Source organism: Monodelphis domestica, chromosome 8 (genome assembly GCF_027887165.1).
Source record: "Monodelphis domestica isolate mMonDom1 chromosome 8, mMonDom1.pri, whole genome shotgun sequence".
Taxonomy (NCBI): Eukaryota; Metazoa; Chordata; class Mammalia; order Didelphimorphia; family Didelphidae; genus Monodelphis; species Monodelphis domestica.
The window spans coordinates 60,806,303-60,831,788 of NC_077234.1; the positions used below are offsets into that span (position 1 = coordinate 60,806,303).

At 36.4% G+C, this 25,486-nt stretch overlaps 1 protein-coding gene across 10 annotated transcripts in view; it reads right to left on the reverse strand.

Annotated features, from left to right (window-relative positions):
- Positions 1 to 25,486, reverse strand: part of AGFG1 (ArfGAP with FG repeats 1) — a 108,863-nt gene that overhangs the window by 77,993 nt on the left and 5,384 nt on the right. For all 10 annotated transcript variants that reach the window (XM_003341861.4, XM_056807504.1, XM_016425270.2 and 7 more), the window contains exon 2: positions 4,134 to 4,227. In XM_003341861.4, coding sequence (XP_003341909.1) covers positions 4,134 to 4,227 — 94 coding nt within the window. The remainder of the gene's footprint in view (positions 1 to 4,133; positions 4,228 to 25,486) is intronic.

A 25,486-nucleotide genomic window follows, 5' to 3' on the forward strand; every position in this document is an offset into this window, starting at 1 on the left:
CCTCATTCTCTCAGTGATGAGTTCTTCTTAGAGTCTTAATTTTACAGAGGGGTCCAAGACTTCCAGCTTTCAATCCTCTCTCTGCCCATGTAGTCAGGCCAGGTCACAGAATAAAGGAATTATATCTCCTACCTAGTGATGGATACTATATCCATTAAGACTGCATTAGTTTTCCAGGCTGTAATATTATACAGTTGGTTCACACTAAGCCTAAAATCTCACCACATTAAAACCTCCAAATAATGACCCAGGCCAAATCATGATATATTTGTGAACAGCATCAACTAAATGCATAAGCACTTCTTTATCTTCAAATTGAACACCAGATTCCATGGGCATGCCTTTTTCTTATCCATAAAAGATTTGTGAATTAGATTCCTTGTCAGTTCTAAAATAAAGAACACAAACACACTGAAAGAGATTCCCAATAGATAATCATAAAACAAGAAAATATTTGATTGTTCTCTTTTCCCAAGTGTATACTTTTGTCTCAAAGTCTTTTTCCTTATTTATGAACAAAGTCAATAAGTACAATTTGTTAAGGTAAAATTAGGGTTATTGACTGAATATATGTTAATGGTCTCCAGGGATTTAAATTCAATCCCAATAAAATACTCAAGTCAGTTTGGGATTTTTATGGTGGTTTAATTATAATAGAAGGAAGAAATTAAGAAGAAGAGGATAAGGGTAGGAGATTTTTTCCAGGCCGGGAGTAAGACAAAGGGAGTTCAGAGGCCTCAGCTATGAGGCCTCCTCCGAGATGAAGGGTCTTCTAAGAAGATAGTGCTTTTCAGGAGGTCAAGGAAAGGAGGAATCAGCCTTACCACTCGCTAAGGTCGCTCAGGGAAGACGCCTCACCTAAACTACACTACAGAGTCAAAACCCGCAAGCATGCCAAAACACCACCCAGAACTCCCAATGCCACTGAAAGAGCTCCCACTCACAGGAAGTGACGTGAAATATAAAGGCAGTTCTTTACATCACTTCCTGTGTCTCACATGTGCCAATGGTGGCTTAAGCTTGGCTTAGGACAGCCCAGCGGGTCAGTCAGTTGTTTCTGATTTGTCACTTGGTAGCACATGTTGGTCATAGGCCTTCCTCCCTGACACTTAATCCTTAAGTGGGGGTGTATACATTCCTGGTTGCTAAAATTCTAAAGACTAAAGAGGGTGGAGTAAATCTAAAATTCACCAACTTGAATATCCTGAATCTTGTAAACCATAGGTAAATATGCCTATTGTCTATATAGGTCCCAAATTTAGATGATCTTACTTAATAAGATAAGCTTACTTCTCAATGATATATACACCACATTTGTTTACACACAGATCACTGTTTCATTCAACATCTGACCAAGTATTTCAGTCTAAAAATCTAGATCCAACAGTCTGTTCTATTGATCCCTATGGAAATCCTTCTCTCCAACCAAAATGATTGCTGTAACCCTCACTGGATGATTTCAAATGCCCAATGTTTTATCTTCTGCTCTCTACCTATTTAAATATTATCTATCTTTAAAGAACCAGTCTAAACTTGACTTCTTCTGGAAAGTTTTCATTTTATTTTGCTGAAGTGCACCCTCACTCCCAACTCCTCTTACATTTTTCCCCCCAAGGACATTAATTCTATGACACTTACCTTTAATGCCCAAAACAACTGTTTTTAACTCTTGCATCAGCAAATATATTGAAAGTAAATCAAAAAGAACTTTCTTAACTCTTCATTTTCAAATACAGAATTTTTGTCAGCGGAAATGCAAATCTCAAAGTCCATCAAAACAGATTTCAGAAAAGATTTCAAGAATTATCATAGCATCTCTGGTCCTCAGAGCTTCTAGGCTAATCATTATAGAAAAAAATAGGATCTAGGTAAAGAATATGTTTAAATTAAAATTAGTGCAAACCCATCACCATTGCTCTAAAAATAACTCCAAGAACACACCCTTCCTACTGATACTAGATCAGTAATGTCATCTTCACATGTAAGAACAGGACAGTAGAATCTAAATTGAGTTCCAATATATCACATATCTCTTCTATAAAGAGTCTTAAGGAACACAAGGATTCTATGAGGCAGAGGTAAAAGTTCACTCTAGGCACAGTAACAAAGGACAGATTATCATGAGTGAAGAATCAAGAGATGGCTGGCAAGAGAATAGCAGCAATAGACTCAAGGGGGAAATGGATTTTAGAATACAGGACAGTATAGAATTGAAATCACTTAACTATAGAGTTTAGGTGGAAGAAGGAAGACAATGAAATTAGTTATTATTCCTGTTGAAACTAAGAGAGGTTAAGTAACTTGCCCAGGGTCATAGGCGGGTCCATATTCTGAAGCAGAAATAGATTTCAGGTCTTCCTAACTTCAGGATTCTATTCATCACTACCTAACTACCAGAATTTATTTGCCTTCAACTTTGAAAATGCAACACTAAATAAAAAGCCAGTTTCTCCAAAGTCATGAAACAGTCCATCTACCATTACTGAAGGATAGTTAGTATAACACAGCTTTCCTGAATTAAAAATATATAGAGTAAATGATAAGCAATGGCAATACAATATATGGAAATGTGGTATTCAAGATCAGAAAAACAAGAATACAATGAAGCAAAATGATATAGCATAAAAGTGATATTAAGAGATATAGAATGAACCAGGTTGGATCAATGAGAGGTAAGATTGACTATGAGGAAAAATGGTAAATAATTTGAGGCTCTACAAATGCCAACTAAAAACCAAAGAAGCAGTCAACTAAATTATACAAAGTATGAAAAATAATCACTTTGGTTCTTGACACCATTATCATATACATTGTTCAGGATGACCTCCATCAGAGAATGATGATGATACATAACATTTTAAAGTAAGCTGAATTGAAAAAGCATGGAAATAACTGTATACATTATGTAAAAGCTTGCATAAACAGATTTCTTTGCTTTTGTGCAGACCTATGATTTATCTATATTAATTTGGAGAACTCCTACAGGATGACAACTTTATAATTTAGTCTTAGACTTACCAGAGCACTCACACACAGCTAGTATCAAATGAGACTATATATAAAGTACATTGCAAATCCTGAAGCATTATATATTCACTATTATCAAAACATGATATAAAGGTCTATTATAACTATAACAGAAAGCAGAACTTTGCAGAGAGATCTTCCTGACATTAAGGTATACCACAGGGTCTCATTCCCTGCTTTGTTAATTATATTAAAATAAAGATTAACATACTGAACCAGGTAAGCAAAAGTAATTGAATTAGGAGTCATTTCTTGTTTGGATATTTAGGAGCAATGATTTTATAGACAAAATAAAGGTCAGGTTTTCCTAAAGGTGGTTTTACCATTAACATGACTATTGCCTTTCCAAGAACCATCTCATTGCCAAAAACACAAAAAGACATGGGCTTTGGGAAAACTGGTTTTAGGTAAATGAAAAGGAACAGAATATTCCACTACAACTTTGGTCCAGTTGCCCCAAGGATTTAACATTTTAATTTTAGTTCATTATCATTAATCTCATTATCATTCCCAGAGTTGTTTCTAATAAAGTCATTAGCAATAAGAATCAAACTAGATGTGTTTTAAGAAAACATTCAACATGGAGTTAAGAGAAAAAAATTTAAGAATTTAATGTATTAATTGTGCCCATAAGCTTATAAGAGCTTATTACAAGAATTCAAAATTCTCTCTTTTCCTACTTTTGGCTTTTTTTTTTAAACCCTTACCTTCCGTCTTGGAGTCAATACTGTGTATTGGCTCCAAGGCAGAAGAGTGGTAAGGGCTAGGCAATGGGGGTTAAGTGACTTGCCCAGGGTCACACAGCTAGGAAGTGGCTGAGGCTCTACTTTTGGTTTTTAAAACAAAGAAGATAGCTATTCCAACAGAAAATTATCTTTTCAAAATCTTTTTAGGAATTAAAATGTAAAATACTAAATGTAAGATGCATATTTAGGGTTCATATAAAAGATTTCAAATGTTCTAAATAATACTAATTTAAGTACTTACTAAAAAATTTTTAAATCTTTTTAAAATAAAGAACTCATAGAAAGTAATATTCACCAGCTATCTATTTTGACCAAATAACAACTACAAATAAAACAACTAACAATTTTAAAAGCACTTACTTCATTCCCATGTTTTTGCAGAAATTCAATTTCTTGTTGTGTGAATGTTGTCATAGAGATGGACTTCACCCTATGCGGCGGATTTAAACCTCGCCTAAAAGATAAAATATGTTTAAACATTTTATTTTTTTTAAAAATGTACATTGTCTACATGTGCAAGATACTACAATTATATAATTGTGATATTATAGTAAAATGCCATATATTCATAATACCTATAAATTTAAATAACAAGTGTGGGTTTCAAGTACTTTAGTATTTATACTTAAATTAGCACAATTCTTTGATTCCAATGTTACTTTAGATTGCACTAATTCTCACTATATGCAAGACAAGTTTAGAAATAAATGTCATCAATTTAAATTTATAGAGAGCTTAACATGTGCCAGATAGGCACTATGAAAAGCACTTTACAATTATTACTTCATTTAATCCTCACAATCCTAGGAGGTAAGTACTATTATTGTCCCCACTTTTATAAAGGGTACTGAGGCAAACAGAAGTTAAGTGATTTGCCCAGCTTCACACAGCTAGTAAGTATCTGAACCTAAATTTGAACTCTGGTGTTCCAAACACTAAGTCCAGCCTACTTTACTAATGCTAAACTTCATTGCTTTTTAAAATTACCAAGTTTATGTTTTCAAATAAAAAATATGAAAGTAATGGTTTAAAAAAGCAAAAGAATCATTAGTCACTTCCGATATTTTGATCTTTCTAAAATCTCACCTGTAAGGTTAGACATATAGCTATCTGATTCTTTTAATAAGTGGTTCCTATGTTTATATAAGGCTAAAGACTCAGAACCTTGGAGCTTAAAGGAAATTAGGAAATCATATCTACATGCAATAAAAAAATTTTTTTAATTACCAAGAAAACCAAGATCTTATATTCAAATAGCTATACAATCTTAAATAAGAACATTTTATCATATAAGATACCCTTCGAAAGCATTTCATTGAGGATATTCTGCATCAAAAAATAAAGCTACATGCCTAATAAGAATATCAACAATTTAGGAAAATTTTATTCAAAATAATAGTAAAGGAATTTACACTACCCACAAAAAATAAAAACTGTTAAAAAAAACATTGCAAATTTTCCTCTCTGAGAAAACTTCAAAATTACATCTTGGCAAATTTCAACCTCTGGAGTAGGGGTTTTTTTCCCCCCTTTTCAGTAACATTGGTTTAAGTGGGGAAAAACCCACTTAAATATAAAAACAATTTTTTGGCATTGATTTTCTAACACTCTGAATTCCACATTCTTATATTCTTTTTTCCCTACCTGAAAGGATAAGCAATTTGCTATTGTTTATACATATTTCATATTCATCATGTTATGGAAGAACACACACAGACACAGACACAGACACAGACACAGACACAGACACAGACACACACACACACACACACACATTTCATTCTCTGGAAGTGGAAAGCATTTTTCATCATGAACCTTTTGTGTCTGTCTTAGATCACTGCACTGCTTAGAAAGACTAAGTCATCCACAACTGTTCATTGTACATTATTGCAGTTGCAATATAATGTTTTTCTGATTCTGCTCACTTCACACTGAATCAGTTCATGCAAGTTTTTCTGAAAGCCTCTGGAGTAGATTTTTAACATTTGGCTGGGTATGTCTTAATAGTCAGCTCTCAAATATCCAGGATAATAAAGTGGGTGATAGCACTGAATCATCAAAAATAGTGAAGGACACATAGTAGATATGCACAAGTGAATACGGTGTCTGTCCTAAGAGCTTGTTAACCCCTCAGAGACTCAAAACTGAGAAGCCATAATTAACATAAGGGAATTATTTGGAAAGCTACTCAAACTCCCAATTCTGCCCTAAAATATCACTCACCCCCCAAACCCCATCTCAACCCTAAAATCACACGCCCCCCCCCCTTATTTATGGCAGGAAAGGACCACAAGACTTAAAGCTCAAAGGCAGCCTTCATACAAAAAATGAAGGTCTGAAGTAACCCTGCCAGGGACATATCGGGACTTGGGGCAGACCCACAATTCAGCCCAGCCCTCTGATTTCAAGTCTGCTGGTACTGTTCTCCCAGTTCTTTGTCCAATGTGGCAGCTGGATAGCAATATTGGAGGGAGTAGGGTGGCTACTGTTTTTAATTTCCTTGGAAATGATCCTACTGGTGATTGGATCCTCCTTACAAAGGCCCAGGGACAGAATTTTCTTTTAATAGATTAATAAATTGTCCATTTCTAAAGTCTCTTCCCACTTTATCCAATCTGACCTCTCCATTGATAGGCTAGGGGACAGCCCTGCTACAATACATTTATATGGTACTTTTGGTTTCCAAAGCACTATCACATATATTCTCTCATTTGTGCCCCACAGTATTTGTATGCATTGGTAAAGCAGGTATACTGTATTAGAGGATGAAAAAAAATCTCAAATAAGTTAAGTGATTTATGTAACATCATAGAGGTAATTTTTGTAATCCAAAATTTTCTGTGCAATCCTAAATTAGAAAGATCCTGCTTAGTAATCAAAATATCTCATCTCTCAACTCACAAAACTGACCCACTTAGTAATAAGGTTTTAGTGGTATGTACAAAAAAAAAATTCCCAGCTCTGAGAGACTATACGTATAAAATAAGGTGTGAATTAAAATTATCTCTAAGGGTTCTTTCTAGCTTAAAAAATTTGATTTATGCAAAACAGAATGTCCCATTATCAAACAACTAAAATAGCTGAGTCTAAATAATACTTTAATAGAGATTCAGGTACTTCCTGTGAATTTTTAAATGATCTAAGCTTAACTAAGATTTTAGAAAGCTCTAAGGTAATAACCTTCTATCATTCTAAAATTTATAGTTGGAAGTATACAAATTTCATGGAATCTCACAGTTTACATAAAGATGAAGGACCAAAACAAGCCTTCCTACTCCAAACAAGCCTAGCAGCTTTGGCCTCAGTTTAAGAGTAAGAATGTTAAAATATTGACAATATTTCAGATCCCAACCTTCCAGCAATAAGTTTCAATGCATCAAATTTTCATGCTCTTACTTTTTACTATATCATATTGATCACAAATTTCATTAAATAGCTATGAATATAACCATAAGACACCACCCACAAATCCTTTAGACCTCTCACTGTTCACAATGAAAAAAAAAAAGTTACCATCATAAAAGTATTGAGACCTCTGGTTCTTCCATATTTCTACTCTTCCCTTCCTCACCTATTGATATCAGTACAAAGAGGGAAAGATCATAGACATCTGCATTAGGGATCTGGCACTCATACCAGAATCAAACCCCTGCTCCACCAATATATTATATGACAGGAAGAGAAGCCCATTCCTTGGTTGTTCACATTTTGCAGTTGCCCAAAAGCTCAGAAATAAAGTTTTTAAAAATCTCTTTTTAATGAAGGTAAGTTTTAATAACATCTCACAACTATGTGTGATAGAGCCTGCTTGAAATGAGCCAATGTTTCAAGTTTAATGTGCAGCATGCCTTTTGATCCAGCAATACCATTACTAGGTTTATACCCCGAAGTGATAATAAAAAAAGGGTTGTACAAAAATATTTATAGCCACGCTCTTTGTGTTGGCAAAAAGTTGGGAAATGAGGGGGATGTCCCTCAATTGGGGAATGGAGGAATAAATTGTGGCATATGATGGTAATGAAATACTATTGTGCTATAAGGAATGATGAACTGGAGGATTTCTACATGAACTGAAAGAACCTCCATGAACTAATGCAGAGTAAAATGAGCTGAACCAAGAGAACATTATACACAGAAAGAGGAACATTGTGGAATGATCCAATGGACTTTACTACTAGTAGCAATGATCCAGGACAATCCTTAAGGACTTATGGAAGGAATGCTATCCAGATCAAGATAAAGAACTGTGGGAGTAGAAATGCAAAAGAAAAACATATGACATCACTTGTTTATATGAGTATATTATTTGGGGTTTTGGTTTTAAAAGATTGCTGTATTGCAAAAATGAATAATATGGAAATAGGTATCAAGTGATAACATTTGTATAACCCAGTGGAATTGGTTGTTGGCTCTGGGAGGGGGGGGAAGGGAAAGAGAATCATGTAAAAATGGAAAAATAGTTTTAAAATAAAAAAATGTAAATACAATTTTGTTTTTTTTACTGTTTAAAGAAATTTTAGTGTGCATATTTTCAGATCAGAAATCAGCAAATCAACAAATCAGGGCTTGATTTATTGTTGCTTACTATCTATGTTTCAACTGATGGAGAAAATGTTAATTATGCAGTTTAAACTTAAAAGTGTTTCCATTTGTGCAGCTACATTGCTCAGGAGATAGAGAGCCAGGCCTGGGTCCTGGGTTCAAGTGTGACCTCAGCCACTTCCTAACTATATAATCCTGGGCAAATCACTCAATCCCAATTACTTAGACCCTACCATTTTTCTGCCTTAGAACCAATACTAATTATCAATTCTAAGACAGAAGTAAAGAGATTTTTTAAGTTTCTTACTTTTTTTTAAATTTTCAGATACCTGGTTGTTAAACATTCACCAGAATACTACTACATACAAATGTCTTATAGGACAAAATAATGGAATTTAGGCCTTTTTTTTAACTGTCATAAAATGTCTATACAGAAAACTGCAATAAAATAAAATATATTCACAGATCAACACCCTGCATTTGCCAAATTTTAAACTACTTGCATTGGGAAAGCTGATATTTTTCCATAAAAAGAGTATTAAGACACAACAGCCATGACATCTAAACCTATGATAATAATAAGTCAGACTAACTTATCTTTTTTCCCCAAGTTAATGAAAACAAAGTATTTAATTAAACAACTTTTAATATCAGGAAAATAAAATTGAAATAATCCTCTTTTCAGCAAATATCAGTGCTTTGGCCATCTTCAGTTAAAAGCTCTTTATCATAAAAGACATGATTTTTAAAATTTATTCAAAATGAACTTAAAATCTCTAGAACCTCCCACATATACATAATGAAAAATGTAGTAAAATTAGCAAATACCAAACTATATTGGTAGTTTTTGCATTCATAGGTTGTAGTTTAAAGAAATTACACATCCACCTAATATATGTTGATTCTTAGGCTAATTAATTGCAGTATACAATGTAATAAAATACAATATACATTCATGGTGAAATATTTGGTTAAATCTACAAGAGAGCAGCTAAAGATTAGATTTCAATACTGACATTTAATTATCCTATAAGCAATTAGCCATAAAGGTCTACATTACATAATAATATGCCATCAAAACAACTTTTATACTTAAAAAAATAAGCCATTATTTTTAACTTTATTACAAAATTAAATTCTTCAAGTAGAAATAAATATAAAAAATAAAATTTGTTTATGCATTCAAATCACATAGGATTTCATTTTTCACCCCTTATACTGGGGGGAGGGGGAGATGGGAGAGGGGAAGCTCATTTGCGCTTTGGAAATAATCTAAATATTGAGGACAGGAACCCAGAAATTAAAGAGTGAAGAACAAGAGAAATATCTTTTTATTTCCAAAGTGCAAAGCCTTTTCACGTCAAAATGGATAAGTTTGTCTATTTCCTACCTACCTCCCCTCCAACCTGAGCTCTCAAATACAAAATACCAAAAACACCAAATACCAACATCAGTACCTACACAGGCCTGCCCAATCACCCAAAGGACTCTGTGCTCCAAAGTAATCTTCCTCTTTTCCCCTAATCAAATTTCCCATTCCTTGTTACAAGTGAAATAAACTGAAAAACAATATAGAAAAATAATCTAATTGAACTATTTTACACTAAAGTACTTTTCTAAAAAGGGGATGTACCTCAATTGGGGAATGGCTGAATAAATTGTGGTATACAATAGTGATGGAATAATATTGTGCTGTAAGGATTGATGATCTGGAGGCTTTCTATACAAACTGGAAGAACTTCAATGAACTGATGCAGAGTGAAATGAGCAGAACCAGAAGAACATTGTACACAGAAAGTAAAACATTGTGGAAAAATCCAATGTAATGGACTTTGCTACTAGTAGCAATGCAACAAGCAGGGCACTCCTGAAGAACTTATGTAAAAGAATGATAACCACATTGAGAAAAAGAACTAGGGGAGTAGAAATGCAAAAGCAAAACATATGAGATCACTTATATGTATATATATGGGTATGTGATTTGGGGTTTGGGCTTTAAAAAATCGCTCTATAGCAAAAATGAATAATATGGAAATACGTGTCAAGTGACAACATTTGTACAACCCAATGGAACTGCTTGTCGGCTCTGGGAGGGGGGAGGGAAGAGCAGAGGGAAAGAAAATGAATCATGTAAACACGGAAGAATATTGTTAAAATTTAAAAAATTAATTAAAAAAATAAAATAAAAAAGATTTCCCATCAAACCAAATATATCTCTTGTTGGCAAATTTTCTGGCAGAAAGAATAGAAAAAATTTCAGAATTATAAAAGAAAAAGATGTAGCAAGAATGCCACTACATAAGCAAGAGCCAGCCTTACCTGATTCTCCCAAGGTCAGGCAGCCCAAACTCATCCTGCTTCTTTATTTACTTCAACTTAGAATTCAGTCTTTTAAGGTGTTGAGTTTTTTTCCTATACAATGGCACTTATAGCAACCAGTCAGTCTCTTTTCCTCCTCTCTTTAAGGGATGTAGCATAGAGTTGGAAGTGAGGGGAGGATAATCCCTTTTAAACCATGTGTAAGTGGGTTTTATAAATCAGAGGTCAACACATAGAGATTCTTTTAAAGGAGGTGGGTGGGATGGGGATGGGGAGGGCAGCTGGGTGGCTCAGTGGATTGAGAGCCAGGCCTAGAGATGGGAGGTCCTAGGTTCAAATCTGGCCTCTGACACTTCCTAGCTGGGTGAACCTGGGCAAGTCACTTGACTCCACTGCCTAACTATTACCACTCTTCTGCCTTGGAACCAATATACAGTATTGATTCTAAGACAGAAGGTAAGGGTTTAAAAGAAATTAAAAAATAAAATGTACAGGGGTAAACCAATCAATAATTCCTTACTTCAATACTTCAAGTATCTATAATTCCATCAACATAAGTACTCTGCCTTCCACTAATACATAACAAAACCCCTCCATACCTTAATAAACCATCTCCATCCATCCTTGTAACTAAAAAAACAAAATCATCTGGTGACCATCTTTGGAATATAGCTAGGTTAGTCTTTAGTTAATAGCCAGTTGGCTAATACTTGGGCCTTAGAGAAATCTGCAAGCACTGTCCTTTGTAAACACAACAATATCTCTCCATGCTATAAAAAAAAAAAAAACCTTCTTAAATTAAACTGTAAAATGGATGAACTTAAGTTTTCACAGTTAACCTTCCATCTATGAATGCTGATATTACAAATAAATGTCTCTAAATTGTTAAAAATCACCAATTCTTCAAAATAAACACTTTAGGTTCTCATTTCAATCACATGACCCCTGGGATTTGTTAGATTTTTTTTTTCCTTAAAAAAACCTTAAGAGATCATTCCATCCCCTCATTTGATAGATGAAGCAATAGGACTAGAAAATTATTCCCTTCAGGTAAGGAATAGAGTATCCAAAACAATGTTTTCACACAATCCTCCCCTATTCCCTTCTAGGAACATTTATCTTAACATCCACACCTCAAAATCGTCCAAAATTCCCTAAAAGACAACAACAGAAATAAACTAGTTAGTGATTCTTGGTTCATAAATATCAGATGAGTCATAAAGTTAGTACAAAGATGTTTGTTCTTGATTGTGATAAAGCTGAACCAGAGTCTAAACTGAAAGATTTCTCTATGGATAGTTTGGTCATCCAGATGCTTCTGTCTGTGGATAGCAATTGTACTAGCTGCATCTAGGGCTCAAAAGAGGTTGTCTTGACCATCTTCACAGAAAATACAAACTGGATAAAGACTACCTACTACCTAGATTAAGCCATGCATTTCGATGGACAACAAACAGAACTAGTCCATCAGTTTGCGCGCGCGCGCGCGTGTGTGTGTGTGTGTGTGTGTGTGTGTGTGTGCTGTGTACATATATCTCTAATATAGTATTCCAGGTATAGTATCATCTTGAAATTATAACTTATGTGCTCATGTACCAGACTCATGGTCATATTATTTCTTGATTATTGTATTTCCAAATCTTCAGTCCAAAGTGTATTGACAAAAGGTCAAAAGAATTCCTGGGCAGACTGTTTCCAGCTATTGTGTAATTAGAATTTGCTCCCCAGAACTCTCTTTCCCAGCTTCCCATTTTCCTTCTCACCAATATTGAGTGTAGTTCCTCTTTCTCTTTCTCTCTGCTCCTCGGAAGGTGGTTGTGTAGATTAGGTGAGAGCCAGGTAGGAGAATTTTATTCATATGGTCATAATTAAGCTTTGTACTTCTATTTCTTCTACTTCAAGTGATTACTAATAAATCTTATAAAATATAATACTTGGAGTTATTGATATTAATTTAAATCTTACACTATCAATGTCCTTCCTAAATGTGTCACTCAGAACTAACCATGGTTCTGTGAGATTTATACTCACATATCCTTCAAGTCATTCTATGGCCACAAAAGGCAGATACTAACAAAGCAAACAGTTTTCACTGTCTCTATAAAACAAATATCCTTAATGGTCCAAATAAAAGAATTGTCTTCTTATTTTGATAAAATAACACTATTTTTATAAGAAAAACTAGTTAAGGATTTGTTGTATCAAAACTTATATGAACTTATTTATGAGAGAATTTGATTTGTAATACTCTAGATCAGTGATGGCGAACCCATGGCACATAGAGCCCTCTCTGTGGGCATGTCTACAGTCACCCACCAGAGGGACTCAAGGTGAAGCTGTTCCCCTTTCCCTCTCCATGCACCTGAGGATATTTCTCCTATCATTGCCCCTCTGCCCAGCAGCCCAAAGGGAGGTGAATGGTTCGCATGCTACATGACTGGGTGGCACAGGCCACAGCCTGCTGAGTATGTGAAGGTGATTCTCATTGTAGTAGGGTTGAGGGAGAGGAGCTAGGTTTGAAGGGAGCAGAGCTCACAGCATGGCACATAGCTTGAGGGGAGCAGAGAGCTCAGACCACTTCCCTCCCCCTCTTCACACACACTTCCCATCACCAGTCCCCCTGCCCAGCAGCCCCAATAGGAGTACTTCCTCCCTCCCCATCTATGTTAAGATGGAAGTTGAAGGTGGGGAGGGGTTGAAGAGCACTAGGTCCTGGGGGGGGGGGGGGGGCTTGAGGGGGAGATGGGGTCAGGGCCCAGCACTCCTCTAAAAGGTTTGCCATCATTATACAGATAATTGCGTGCAAGTACAACTAGCCTGAAACAGTGGCACAATGATTTCTCGAAGTTAGGCATTACAGGGTCAATTCTAACATCACTGTTCTACTCTAATACTCTCAACCACTGGCCTATCAATATAGTTTGTTATAACCATAAATTCATATCTTACAGAGACAGGCAGTTTAATGAATCTCATAAAGTTACCTATTAATAGTGTTGTACTTTACAAAAGGAAACGTTCAAGCCCCAAGAAATACATTTAATACCATGTCACTGCCTTTAATATTAAACAAAGACTAAAGAAGATAAATTCAACTATTAACACTAAAGGTATGAGAATAAGAGATCAGTCATTATGAAATTTTTTGGTACTAAATTTCAAAAGATGCCAATTTTCTAAAAGCCCAACAAACTTTGTCCAGTACATTACACACCTCAGTTTACAATAGCTGTTTAAATTTGAAAAGATTGAGAATGAGGACCTAATTTGGCTTTTGAGAAATAACACTATTTTTTAATAGTTTCCAGTGTCTCAAGTAAGTAGCCTCAAACATCAACAACATCAATAGTCAAGATTATTCACCCCATCTCAATAGGATCAGTAAGAATCTTAGACTCAAAAGTTAAAATTGACTATCTGATCTTCCATCCAGGGGTAAGGTAGATTTTATTGCAGTCTCTTCCCAACATTAATATAGAAAGGGGCATTTTTGTACATCTATGAAGAATTTCTTTTATTTATTTGTTACAATAGCATTCCTAGGTAACTTCCTCCTACCCTCCCTCTCCACACTAGAAAAGGCATCATCTGACCAAAAAGAAAATGTATATATAAAACTATGTCTTGCTTGTTTTTATGTATTTGTTCTTTTTTCTGGAGATAGACATACACAAATTATTCTTCAAACAATTCTGTTGCTGTATAGAATGTTCTCTTAGTTCTGCTCATTTTACTTTTACTTAATTTCATTAGGTCTATGAATTTTTTTAATTAATCTGCTCATTTTACAGCAAAGTAGTATTCCATCACAATTATATGCCACAACGTCTTAACTTATATGGGATTTACTAGCAAATCATATTCTTCCACTCTTCCCAATCATTCCATTATCTTTCTTTTCTTTTGTCTTTTTAATAAAGTACACCAATTTGTTTCCCTGAGTAAACCAAATCAAAACAATCTCCCCTTAGGGTTTTCTTTCTTCTCAAGAGTTTGTGATTTCTTAAAAGTTTTCTCCCAAGTGTCAAAATTACTTAAAGGCAGATAGGTGGCAGAATGGAGATAATGTTAGAACTAGAGTCAGAAAGATCAAATTAGTCTTAGACTTCCGGCTCCAGAGGTAAGATGGGGGAGCAGAAGCAGGGAAGCTTGAAACTCGCATGAGAATTCCCTCCAACCAATCTTAAAATAATGTCACAAAATAAATGCAGGAGTGAAAGAACCAAAAATGAGATAGAGTAAAGCAACTTGCAAGAAGAGGAAAACCTAAAAGGTAGGCAGAGAACATCTGGGCTGTTGGGGTATGAGGGGAGCACAGCTAGCAGAAGGCTACAGCAAGGAAGCAAGCCAAGAATGAGTCCCCCAACTCCCCCCACCCTACATTTGCTGTGCCAGGTTCTGATCCTGAGCCCAAGGCAACATACAAACCCTGCCTGGGTAAACAGAGGTCCAACCCAATGTACACCCCTTGAGGTTCCAAGCAAACCTGCAGTGGGGTCCGGAATTCCAGTCCAGGGCAGTCTGTGCTGAAGCAGCCTTATCTGTGTGGACCCAGAGTAAGGCCAGGAGTCCCAACTGGGGCCTGTGGAGAGGACATAGATCCCAGCTGGGAGTAGTTGGTGGACCCCAAGAGCCTTTTGGCAAAAGTTCAAGGACAGGGAAGTTTGCAGTGTATGTAGCCTGATCAAGTTCTGAGTGAGAGCAAAAGCTGAAGTCTGAGGTGAGAATTTCAGCCACTAGCACTCTCAAGGGTTAATTGAATCAGCAGTAGGAGGTGGCTCTCAGAGCTCCCAGCCCCTCAGGACATAGCACCATCTGACTTCAGTTAGAACTGAAACTGGAAGAAACCCAGAAATAAAGCTAAGGGTAGCATCAAGGAAGGACTGAAGTTTAACCTCCCAGAAAACAGAACCTACAGATAAAAAACCTACCCTCCCCCCAAAAAAATTAGCAGACAACAACAACAAAAAAAGCACCTAACCATAGAGAATTTTTATGGAGACAAAGAGTAAGGCACAGATACTGAAGGGGACAGTGAAAGCAAAACTAACACATGCAAAGTCCAAAAGAAAAATATGAATGGGACACAGATTCTGGAAGAACTCAAAGAGGATTTCAAGAAAGACCGAATTTAAAACAGCCTCAAATGTTTGCACACTTAGCTAAGCAACTCTGTGTATGTCCCTTTTTTATGTCCCTATTTGCCTCGATTTTATAATACCATTTTTTTCCCAAGGCTGTTGGAAGATCAAATGAGCCAGCATTTGTAAAGCATTAAGCACTGTTGCCTGGAAAATACATAGCAAGCAATTAATAAATGCTCGATCCCTACATTCTCCAGATGAGAATCTCAATTAGCTATTTATTCCCAATGTGCAGTTTTCCATCTAGAAAATATGGATGTGATATATTGTGATTATAAAATTTATTAAAATAAAAACACCTGACTCCAACAAATTATACAAACATTTTAAAATCTCAAGCTTTTAAACCATCTTCCCATTTGTGTTAACATTTACCACCATTTGTTAACAATGACCCAAAGAAATTACTTATGCTACTACTCTACTCAATTAATAATTATTATTGCAACAGAAACTCATCCCTGGTAATTATGGTAAACAATCAAGTATATTCCTGAAGTATGTAACTTTTCCCTTTTTTGTTGGGCCAATTTTGCCATTATATAAAGTTAAGTAATCATAATGTGTTTTTACTGTTTATATTAGTCACGATTATCAAGTGAAAACTGTTCGACAAGAAAATCACTTTTTTTAAAGTTACAAATATTTAAGCAAAACTCTAAATTATAGATCCTAATATACTTACTTCAAATACTGTGCAAAAAAAAGTTGACAGTTACTTCTACTCTAACATTGGCAACTATATTTTTGCAAACAAATAATTTTAAGGAATATTTGCTGATGATTAATTTTTAACTAAGTTTTCTACTAATGGAATGGGGAAAAAAATTTAGTCTTAAGACACATGAAAACCCCTAAGATCTTCAGTGTGAACTACTACCATTCAAGTACAATTATAGAACAAATGTGATTTGTTCCATAAGGTTGGTCTACACTTTAAAGTATTTCTAAAACAGCTTTGTATATATAACCTTTTTTCTCAACAAAATAAAAACGTGTGCTGTGTAGAAAGTAAAGGGCTAGTACACTCATTATTTTATTAATTACTTTATCTCCAAAAAAGGAATAGGCTGATTTAAAAAAATTTTTACTATAGTTTTTTTTAGACTGATATACTATCTAATTTGACAAATATTGAGGTTAATTCAATATTATAGTTTAAACTAAATCTAGATATTCAGTATATGTACTTTGTCAATACAAGGAATCCCTCCTTGATACAAGTTACTATACTATCCCCCATCCCTTATAACTTAGTATATGATCTTTCAGAATTAATATGACCAAAATATGCATCACCCTCTGACCAACCTGGCAATGAGCCTCTCAAAATTAAGTTCAACTGGTCTCATGACAAGATATATACGTTCTATCTCTTACATCTAGGCAATAGGGGTTAAGTGACTTGCCCAGGGTCACACAGCTAGGAAGTGTCTGAAGCCACATTTGAACCTAGAACCTCTCATCTTTAGGCCTGGCTCTCAATCTACTGAACCATGCAGCTGCCCCCTATTTCCCATTTCTTAAAAAATGGTTTCTCTTCATCATCAACATGTTCTTTTCTTAAAAATGTAGAATCCTAAACTATGAATGCAGAACAGGACCTTAAATTCCTTCTAAGAGAGGTTCTTTACCTATCTGTGTGTAAATTTAGATGGGGAAAAAATTACATCTAGTTTCATTACTATGTAACCAAAATTTTGCATCTCCCTCATTTATTAAACACTTTCTATGTGCCAAACACTATGCTGAATACTAGGAGAGATGTGTGTTGGGGGGGGGGGGGGGGGGGAGGGGAGAAGTAGCAATGGTTCTGAGGGACATAAATGAAACACCAGTAGCCTGGGTTTTCTCCTTTTTGGGGGGGTGGGGGTGGGGAGGCAGGGCAGCAGGAGGTATTAGTATTACTTCAATATATTTGTGATCTCAACAATGAGAATAACTCCTGCCAATCGAAGACCTATATAAGTAATAAGTATGCTGAATTTAAATGGAATTAAACTCATCAAAGGCCTCTCATTCCGTTCAACTACTGCCCATATCTTCTACTGGAGCCCTGAAACATGTTAGAGGTATTCCTCTGACAACATTCTGGGACTGCACTAATTTTTAGTTTTTCCTGCCTAAATCTGCTTTTCTGCAAGTTCTACCTAATACTCCTCTAGTTATGGCCTTTACGAAGCAACCCAAACGAGCCAAATACCTATTTCACAGGCCAATCCTTCAAGAAATGTTATTATGTCCTCTTAATGTTTGTCTTCTCCAAAATTAATATGCCCAGTTCCTTCAATTGATCCTATTCAATACCTTGGTTGCCCTTTTCTGGATGCCTGTCAGTTTATCACTGTCCCTCGTAAAATATGATACTGACAAAACAATATTCCAGATGTAGTCTGACCTGGCAGAGTATACAACAGGACTATCAACCTTCCTAGTCCTAGAGAGGATGTCATTGTCTAGTCAAAAACTATATACAGCTGGGTGGTTCAGTGGATTGAGAGTCAGGCCTAGAAACAGGAGGTCCTTAGTTCAAATCTGGCCTAAGACATTTCCTACCTAAGTGACCTCACTTGCCTCCATTGATTCTAAGACAGAAGCTAAGAGTTTAAAAAAAAAAAACTAAACTGACTATTTAGGTTGTCATAAAACACAATTCACTGAGTTTGCACTGTACTAAAACCCACAGATTTTTTAAAAGTCAAAGACTTATATTTCAAATGATTTTTCCTTATTAGAAGTCCAATTATCAAACTGTTTCTAAATCCTGTCTGTTTACTAGTGATAAGTTTGCTATGTTTCTCAGCTTTATGTTCATTAAAAATCTGACATACTAATCCCGTCTTTGTCTAAGTCAGTGATAAAAAAAAAAATTAAACTGCACAAAACTAGACACAGATCCCTGGGTGCACTAGAGACCCCTTTCTAAAGGTGACATTGAATCATTAATGCTTAATCTTTGGATATGGCAATTCTCCCTGTTCACAATCTAACTTATCCAGCCAACATCTCTACATTATTCCCATTAAAATGGCATGATTTTTTAAAATGCTTTGCTAAAATGTAGGAAAAGTTAACATTTACCTTGAAATACCATTCTACTTTTGGTTTGGACCTGTGATTTCAGTTGGGTAAGGGAGGGGTTGAATTTCTAAACTGAAGAACAATCTCCATGTAAATAGGAGCTTAGAAAGTTTCCTGGGAGACCCAAAGTTTAAGTGACTTGCTGGTCATCAATAAAACAGTATATCATGGGCAGGATTTGAACCAAGGTTTTCCTGATTACAAGATATCTGGGTTCTCTAACCATAACAACAAGTATCCATCCATCTAGTAACTATTTTTAAAAACAAAGTTAGTCTAGTTTAACCTATTCCTAAAGACGTAAAATTGACTCTTATCATGGCTTATTTATCTATATGTTCACTCATTCTAAGGAAACTTGATTATCAGATTTCTAATACTTGGAGCTTTGTGACATTTGTGAATCACTTAACCCCTTTGTGACTTGGGGTTTCTTCATTTATTAAAAAATTTGCATAATGCTTCCTACTCCAATGGCTTCACACTTATTATGAAGAAAGCTAGGATATTTTAGAGAATTTTTGGTCACCTTTATATCCTCCACAGCCCCTAATTATGCTTCAAACACAACTTTTTAAAAATTATCTGTTAATATGTGTATTTGGTACAAGAGTTTTGTTTTTCTTTGGAGGATGAAAGAAAAAAATAATTGCTCAATACCTGAAAAAACATGTTCCATATTTGTTCAACTAATTGTTAAAAGGTATTTCACTCTGAAACAAGTCTCTCCAAAGTTACTAAGCAAATCTAATAGGTTGTTTTTTACCCTCATACTTTTTGATCTCTTCATCATCTGACACTGTTGACCACCCTCTGTCTTCCTAAATACTCTCCCCCATCTGGGTTTACCTGATCTTGCTCCCTCCTAGCTCTCTTCCTATATGTTTAAGTGCTGCTTAATATCATTTGCTAATTCATCATCTATGCCACACTAATGTGACATTATCCCCCAACCCTGTCCTAGGCCCTCTTCTCTTTTTCTCTCTATACCCTCTTTTGGTAACTTCATCAGCTCCCATGGGTTCAGTTACCATCTCTAGTAGAGTGACTCCAAAATCTATGTATCAGTTCTACTCTATCCTAACTAGCAGTCATCTCTTATCACCAAATGCCTACTGGACATTTCAAATTAGACATTCTACCAACATCTCAAATTCTTTTCCCTGAAAATCCACTCCTCTTAAATTTCCTACTACTACTCAGGGCCTTCCTCTAAGTCACCCAGGCTCACATAACATCAGTGTTTTTCTCAATTCTTCATTCTCACTTATCTCACCTTCTATCTCCACCAACTCTTCCATTGTAATTCAGGTACTAATTGCCCTCTTTCCTGGACTACTACAATCTTCTAAATGGCTTAGGTGTCTCAAGTATCTCCTTACTCCGAATCATATTCCATAAAGCTATCAAAGCTTCCAACTAAAAAAACTCCAATGATAGCATTTATTTATTAATTACCTCCAGAAGTAAATACAAGATCTTATGTTTGACATTTTTATTTTTGCATGTGAGCCCTTTCTACCTTCCCAGTTTTTCTATATATCTAGCCACACTGGCCTACTTTCTGTTCCTCACATACAATTCCATCTCCCATCTCTACATCACTGTAATATGCTGTCCTCCATTCCTCTCTCTTCACCTACCTTTTGGCATCCCTAGTTGTCACCACTTTTCATCTAAGGTCTTTCATGATCATACCTAATAGCACAGGCTCCTCGAAAGTATGAAATGCTTGACTGGTACCCTAGTATCCCTAGTACTCATTCTTTCAGTCCCCAGCTCAACAACGTAGGTATATCTTCAACTCTTCACTCTTTCTCACCTTCCACATCCAATCTGTTGCCAAATCCTATCACTTTAATTTCCTACCATCTCTTGTCCATGTCCCCTTTTCTCTTCTGACATTGCCACGATGTTAGTGCAGGTTCTTATCACTCTGTTAATGGGTCAGCCTATTTCAAGAATCTCCCCCCTTGATGTCTATCAGTTTGGGAATAAATGAACAAATTGTGGTATATATTGGTAATGGAACACTATTGTGCTATAAGAAACAATTTGCAGGATAATTTCAGAAAAAGCTGGAAAGACCTACATGAACTGATGCAGAGCAAAATAAGAATAACTGGGAGAATATTGCATGCAGTAAGAGCAATACTGTATGATAATCAACTGTGATAGACTTGGCTACTCTCAGCAATACAATCAGAGGATAATTCTGAAGAACTTAAACAAAGAATGCTATCCACCTCCAGAGAAAGAACTGTTGAAGTCAAATGCAGATCAAAGCATGCTATTTTTCACATTATTTATTTGTATATTTTGAGGTGTTTTTTTTTTAAGCCCTTACCTTCCATCTTGGAGCCGCTCCAAGGCAGAAGAGTGGTAAGGGATAGGCAATGGGGGTCAAGTGACTTGCCCAGGGTCACACAGCTCGGAAGTGTCTGAGGCCACATTTGAACCTAGGACCTCCCTCTCTAGATCTGGCTCTCAATCCACTGAGCTACCCAGCTGTCCCCAAGGTTTTGGTTTTATATTACTTACTTTATCTAAGAGGGGACAGGGAACAGAGAGACAGACAATTTGGATCTTATAATTTTGGAAAATGTATGATGAAAATTGTTACTGCATGTAAATGAAAAAACAAAATATCTTTGAATGATTAAAATATATAAATTTTCCCCACTCCAATTTAACATCCATTCAGCTGCCAAATTGATCTTCTTAACGGACAAGTCCAATGATATTACTCTTCTACTCAATAAACTCCAGTAGCTCCCTTCTGCCAGGATCAAATACAAAATTTTCTGTTTGGCTTTTAAAGCCCTTCATAATGTGAATCCTTCCTATCTCCCACCACCACCACTCCACACACAAACTCTTATTCTGTAATCCTGTGACATTGTCAGCTTTGCTATTTCTAGATCAAGACACTCAACTCTGAGCATTAATATTGGCTCTCCCCAATAAGTGGAATTCTATCTCTCCTTATTCCCAGCTCCTAGCTTCTGTTAACTCAGTTAAAACACCACCTTCTACAACAAGAAACCTTACTTCTTCCTCTTTAATGACTAGTACTTCCCTTTGATAATTAATCATCCCCAGCATATATATATATGCATATAAAAGTTTATAAATCTCCAAGTTATCCTATATATATTTTGTCTATATATAGCTGTTTTCAAGTTGTTTCCCCAACTAGACCTTGGTGTCCTTGAGAACAGAGACTGTTTTTTGCTTTAATTTGTATCCCTAGTCCTTGACACTAAGTAGGTATTTAATAAATATTTGTTGTTTGATTCACTCATTTATACTCATTTTGTAGCCATGTCCAGTTGGGGTGAGTGGGTGTGGGTGTTACTTCTTATCTCATTTGCCTGTGGCATTAAGCAAATTACCCATATGGTCCCACAGGGAGAATTTCCCCACCTCCCACCCACCCAGCCAGTCCTAAATCCAGGACTTCATGATTCTTAGACAAATCTTCAAAATTCAAAATATGCCTTGCCAGCTTCCCTACCATTTGACTGGGTTGCAATAACTTTAATCCTGTCAGTTTATAGAAAATTAACACAACTAAAGAAAGTCAGAAGGATTTGTAACAGAATAAATAGAGTTCACTTTCAATTTTAGCTAAAGTGCTATGTTTGGAGTATGAACACTAAATCAGTCTCTTTCTGGGTATCTGATGCTTCATCTATAAAATGAGATGAAACTAGGTGACCTCCCAAGTCCTTTCCAATTCTAAATCTAAGAGGTGAACTCTAGCTACAAATTGCTAACCATTTCAATATCCCAACTTTCTACCCAGCTCAACATATACCTTATTCAAATACACATCACATTGATATAGCTGTTTCCTCTAACAATGATCATAATCCATCCAGTCTTTCCCACTCTCTGGGACTTAGTCAGAATCTCCCAAAAATGAACCCTGGGATCCAATCAACGTGTAAGGGGCCTTCCCTCACTTTCTAGTTCTCCGAGGCCAGTGATGGCGAACGTGTGGCATGGGTGCCAAAGATAGCACACAGAGAGCTCTCTGTGGGTACAAGGCTTCCCCTTCCTGCTCCCCCACCCCGGTTCATTACTAGAAAGGCAGAGGGCCTCAGATGGAGCTGCTCCCTGCCCCCTCTCCACCTACCTAATCACATTTTTTCATATCCCCTGCCTCTCTGCCCAGCAACCCAATGGGAATGCACAGGGGGAAGGTGGGCAGTTCACTGGCAACAGAGCTGGAGGGGAGCAGTGCTCAGGCCACTCCCCTCCCCTTGCTCTCTACACTCACTGAGGATATTTTTCACTTCACTTGCCCCATCCTATGCCCAACAGCCCAATTAGTGTTCTCCCTCCCCTGTATGGGGTAAGAGTGGGAGCAAGGTTCACTCCACACTCAATGGGCGAGAGGGGCATGGCACTCCATTTGGGGGATGTGATGGGGGCAGGGCCTGACACTGTCTTTAAAAGGTTCACCATCACTGTCCTAGGCTCTAGCCTGTGTAATTAGAATTAAATTCCCTATGTTTTTGGAGATAAGGTTCTGTAACCCTGTTCTCTTGCTCTCTTCTCCCACTTTCACAGTCCAGTAAACTTGTCTTTACTCAGACTATACTTTTCCTCTACTTCAAGTGATTATTAATATATCTTATAAAATATGACACGGAGTTATTGGTTATTAATTTTAATCTTACAAGCCAATAACCAGAGCATCTTTTTCCATTATACATTCCCAGAGGCCAAGCTTTATTTTTTCTTTTAAGATCTTTATTTGTTTTATATATATATATATATATATGTTGTAGCTTGTTTTCACCCCTCCATTGCCTTCCAACTAATATTTATTTTTAATCTGATGTGATAAGTGTTCTGGGACTCACAGCTATATAGCAACCCTGAAAGAATACTGGCATAAAAAAGATGGGCAAACTGAGTAATAGCTAAAAGTTATGATATACTAATGTAATAGAATATTACTATCTAAAAGAAATTATGAATATGATGACTAGGAAGAGGGAGTATTAAAAAAAGCAGAATCAGGACAATATACAATGATTATAGCAATGTCAATGGAGAGACCAACAAAACAAAATAAAGGGCTGTAAAATTATTAGTTCCAAAATAAGTACTTCCTCCTCCCCTTCTTTGAAAAGATGGGTAACGATGAGAAACTTGCTACAATGTGAGACTTCTGAAATGGTACTTTAAATGAACTGTTTTTTATTCTTTATTATAAGGCAATGATGGCAAACCGATGGTACACAGAGCACTCTCTGGGGCACTTGGTCATCCTTCTTCTCTACAACCCTACCTCCCCTCCCCCTCTCCACTGTGCCTGATGACATTCTTTCACATCCCCACCCCTCTTCCCAGCAGCCCAATGGGAGCACCCATGGTTAAGGTGAGTGGCTCAGAGGTGGCAGAGCACTCATGCCACTCCCCTCCACCTCTCTACACTGGCAGAGGGCATTCCTCACTTCACCCACCCCTCACCTAGCAGCCCAGTGGGGGTACTTCCTCCATCTCCTTTGTGGGGTAAGGAGGTGAGGCATACCTGGCATGTGGTGGTGGGGAAGGGCCCAGCACTTGGTCTGTGGGTGGGGCCCTGTACTCCATCTCTAAAAGGTTCACCATCACTGTTATAAGGGATAGTTTCTGAAAGAAGTTGATGTAGTTTAAAAAAAAAATAATAATAATTTTAAAAAGTTGAAGTAGTTGATTTTTTTAAGAAGAATTTATTTTTTAAAAGGCATTGTTTTTAAAGATAGATCTTTGTTTCTGGGAGAAGTGTGGGGTCATTAATGAAGCTCTACAGTTTCTCACAGGCAATTTAATTTTTCTACTTAATTCTGGGCCCAGTTTGAAGTCCATCTGCAATGTTGACGGGGAGGGGAGAAGGGGGGAAAAGAGAAAGAAAGATCTATACTCACTATACCACTGTTAGAGGTAAATTTCCCAAGACTGTTAAGGTAAATTTAGGGTTGAGACTGAATATAAATTTTAGTTGGTAGTCAGGGATTTAAATTCTAAATCCCAATGAAATACTCAAGTCAGAATGGAATTTGATGGTGGTTTATTTACAATAGAAGGAAGAATTTAAGAATGAGAAAGAGAAAGGAAAGGGAATTAAAATTGCTCCAGCCTGGGCTGAGTGAGGCAGGAGTTCAGAGGCCTTGGCCAAGGGGCCTCTCCAGAAAGCCAAGGGAAAGAAGAGTCAGTCTTATCACTCACCACATGACAGTCTAAAGGGAAGCTGTCTGAGGAGCTCCTCCAGGCTCAAGTTCCAGGGTCAACTCTGCCAAAAGCCCTCCTCACAGGAAGTGATGCAAAATGTAAAGGCAGTTCTTTACATCACTTCTGTGTCTCACATGTGCCAATGGTGGCTTAAGCTTGGCTTAGGACAGCTCAGGAGGTCAGTCAGTTGTTTCTGATTTGTCACTTACTAGCACGTGCTGGTCATGGGCCTTCTTCCCCATACTTAATCCTTAAGTGGGGGTGTATACATTCCTGGTTGCTAGAATTCTAAAGACTAAACATGGTGGAGTAAAACTAAAATTCACAACCACATTGTCCCTCTATATAAATATGTCTAAAAATGAAATTTTAATTCATCCCACTTAAAACAAACCTAAT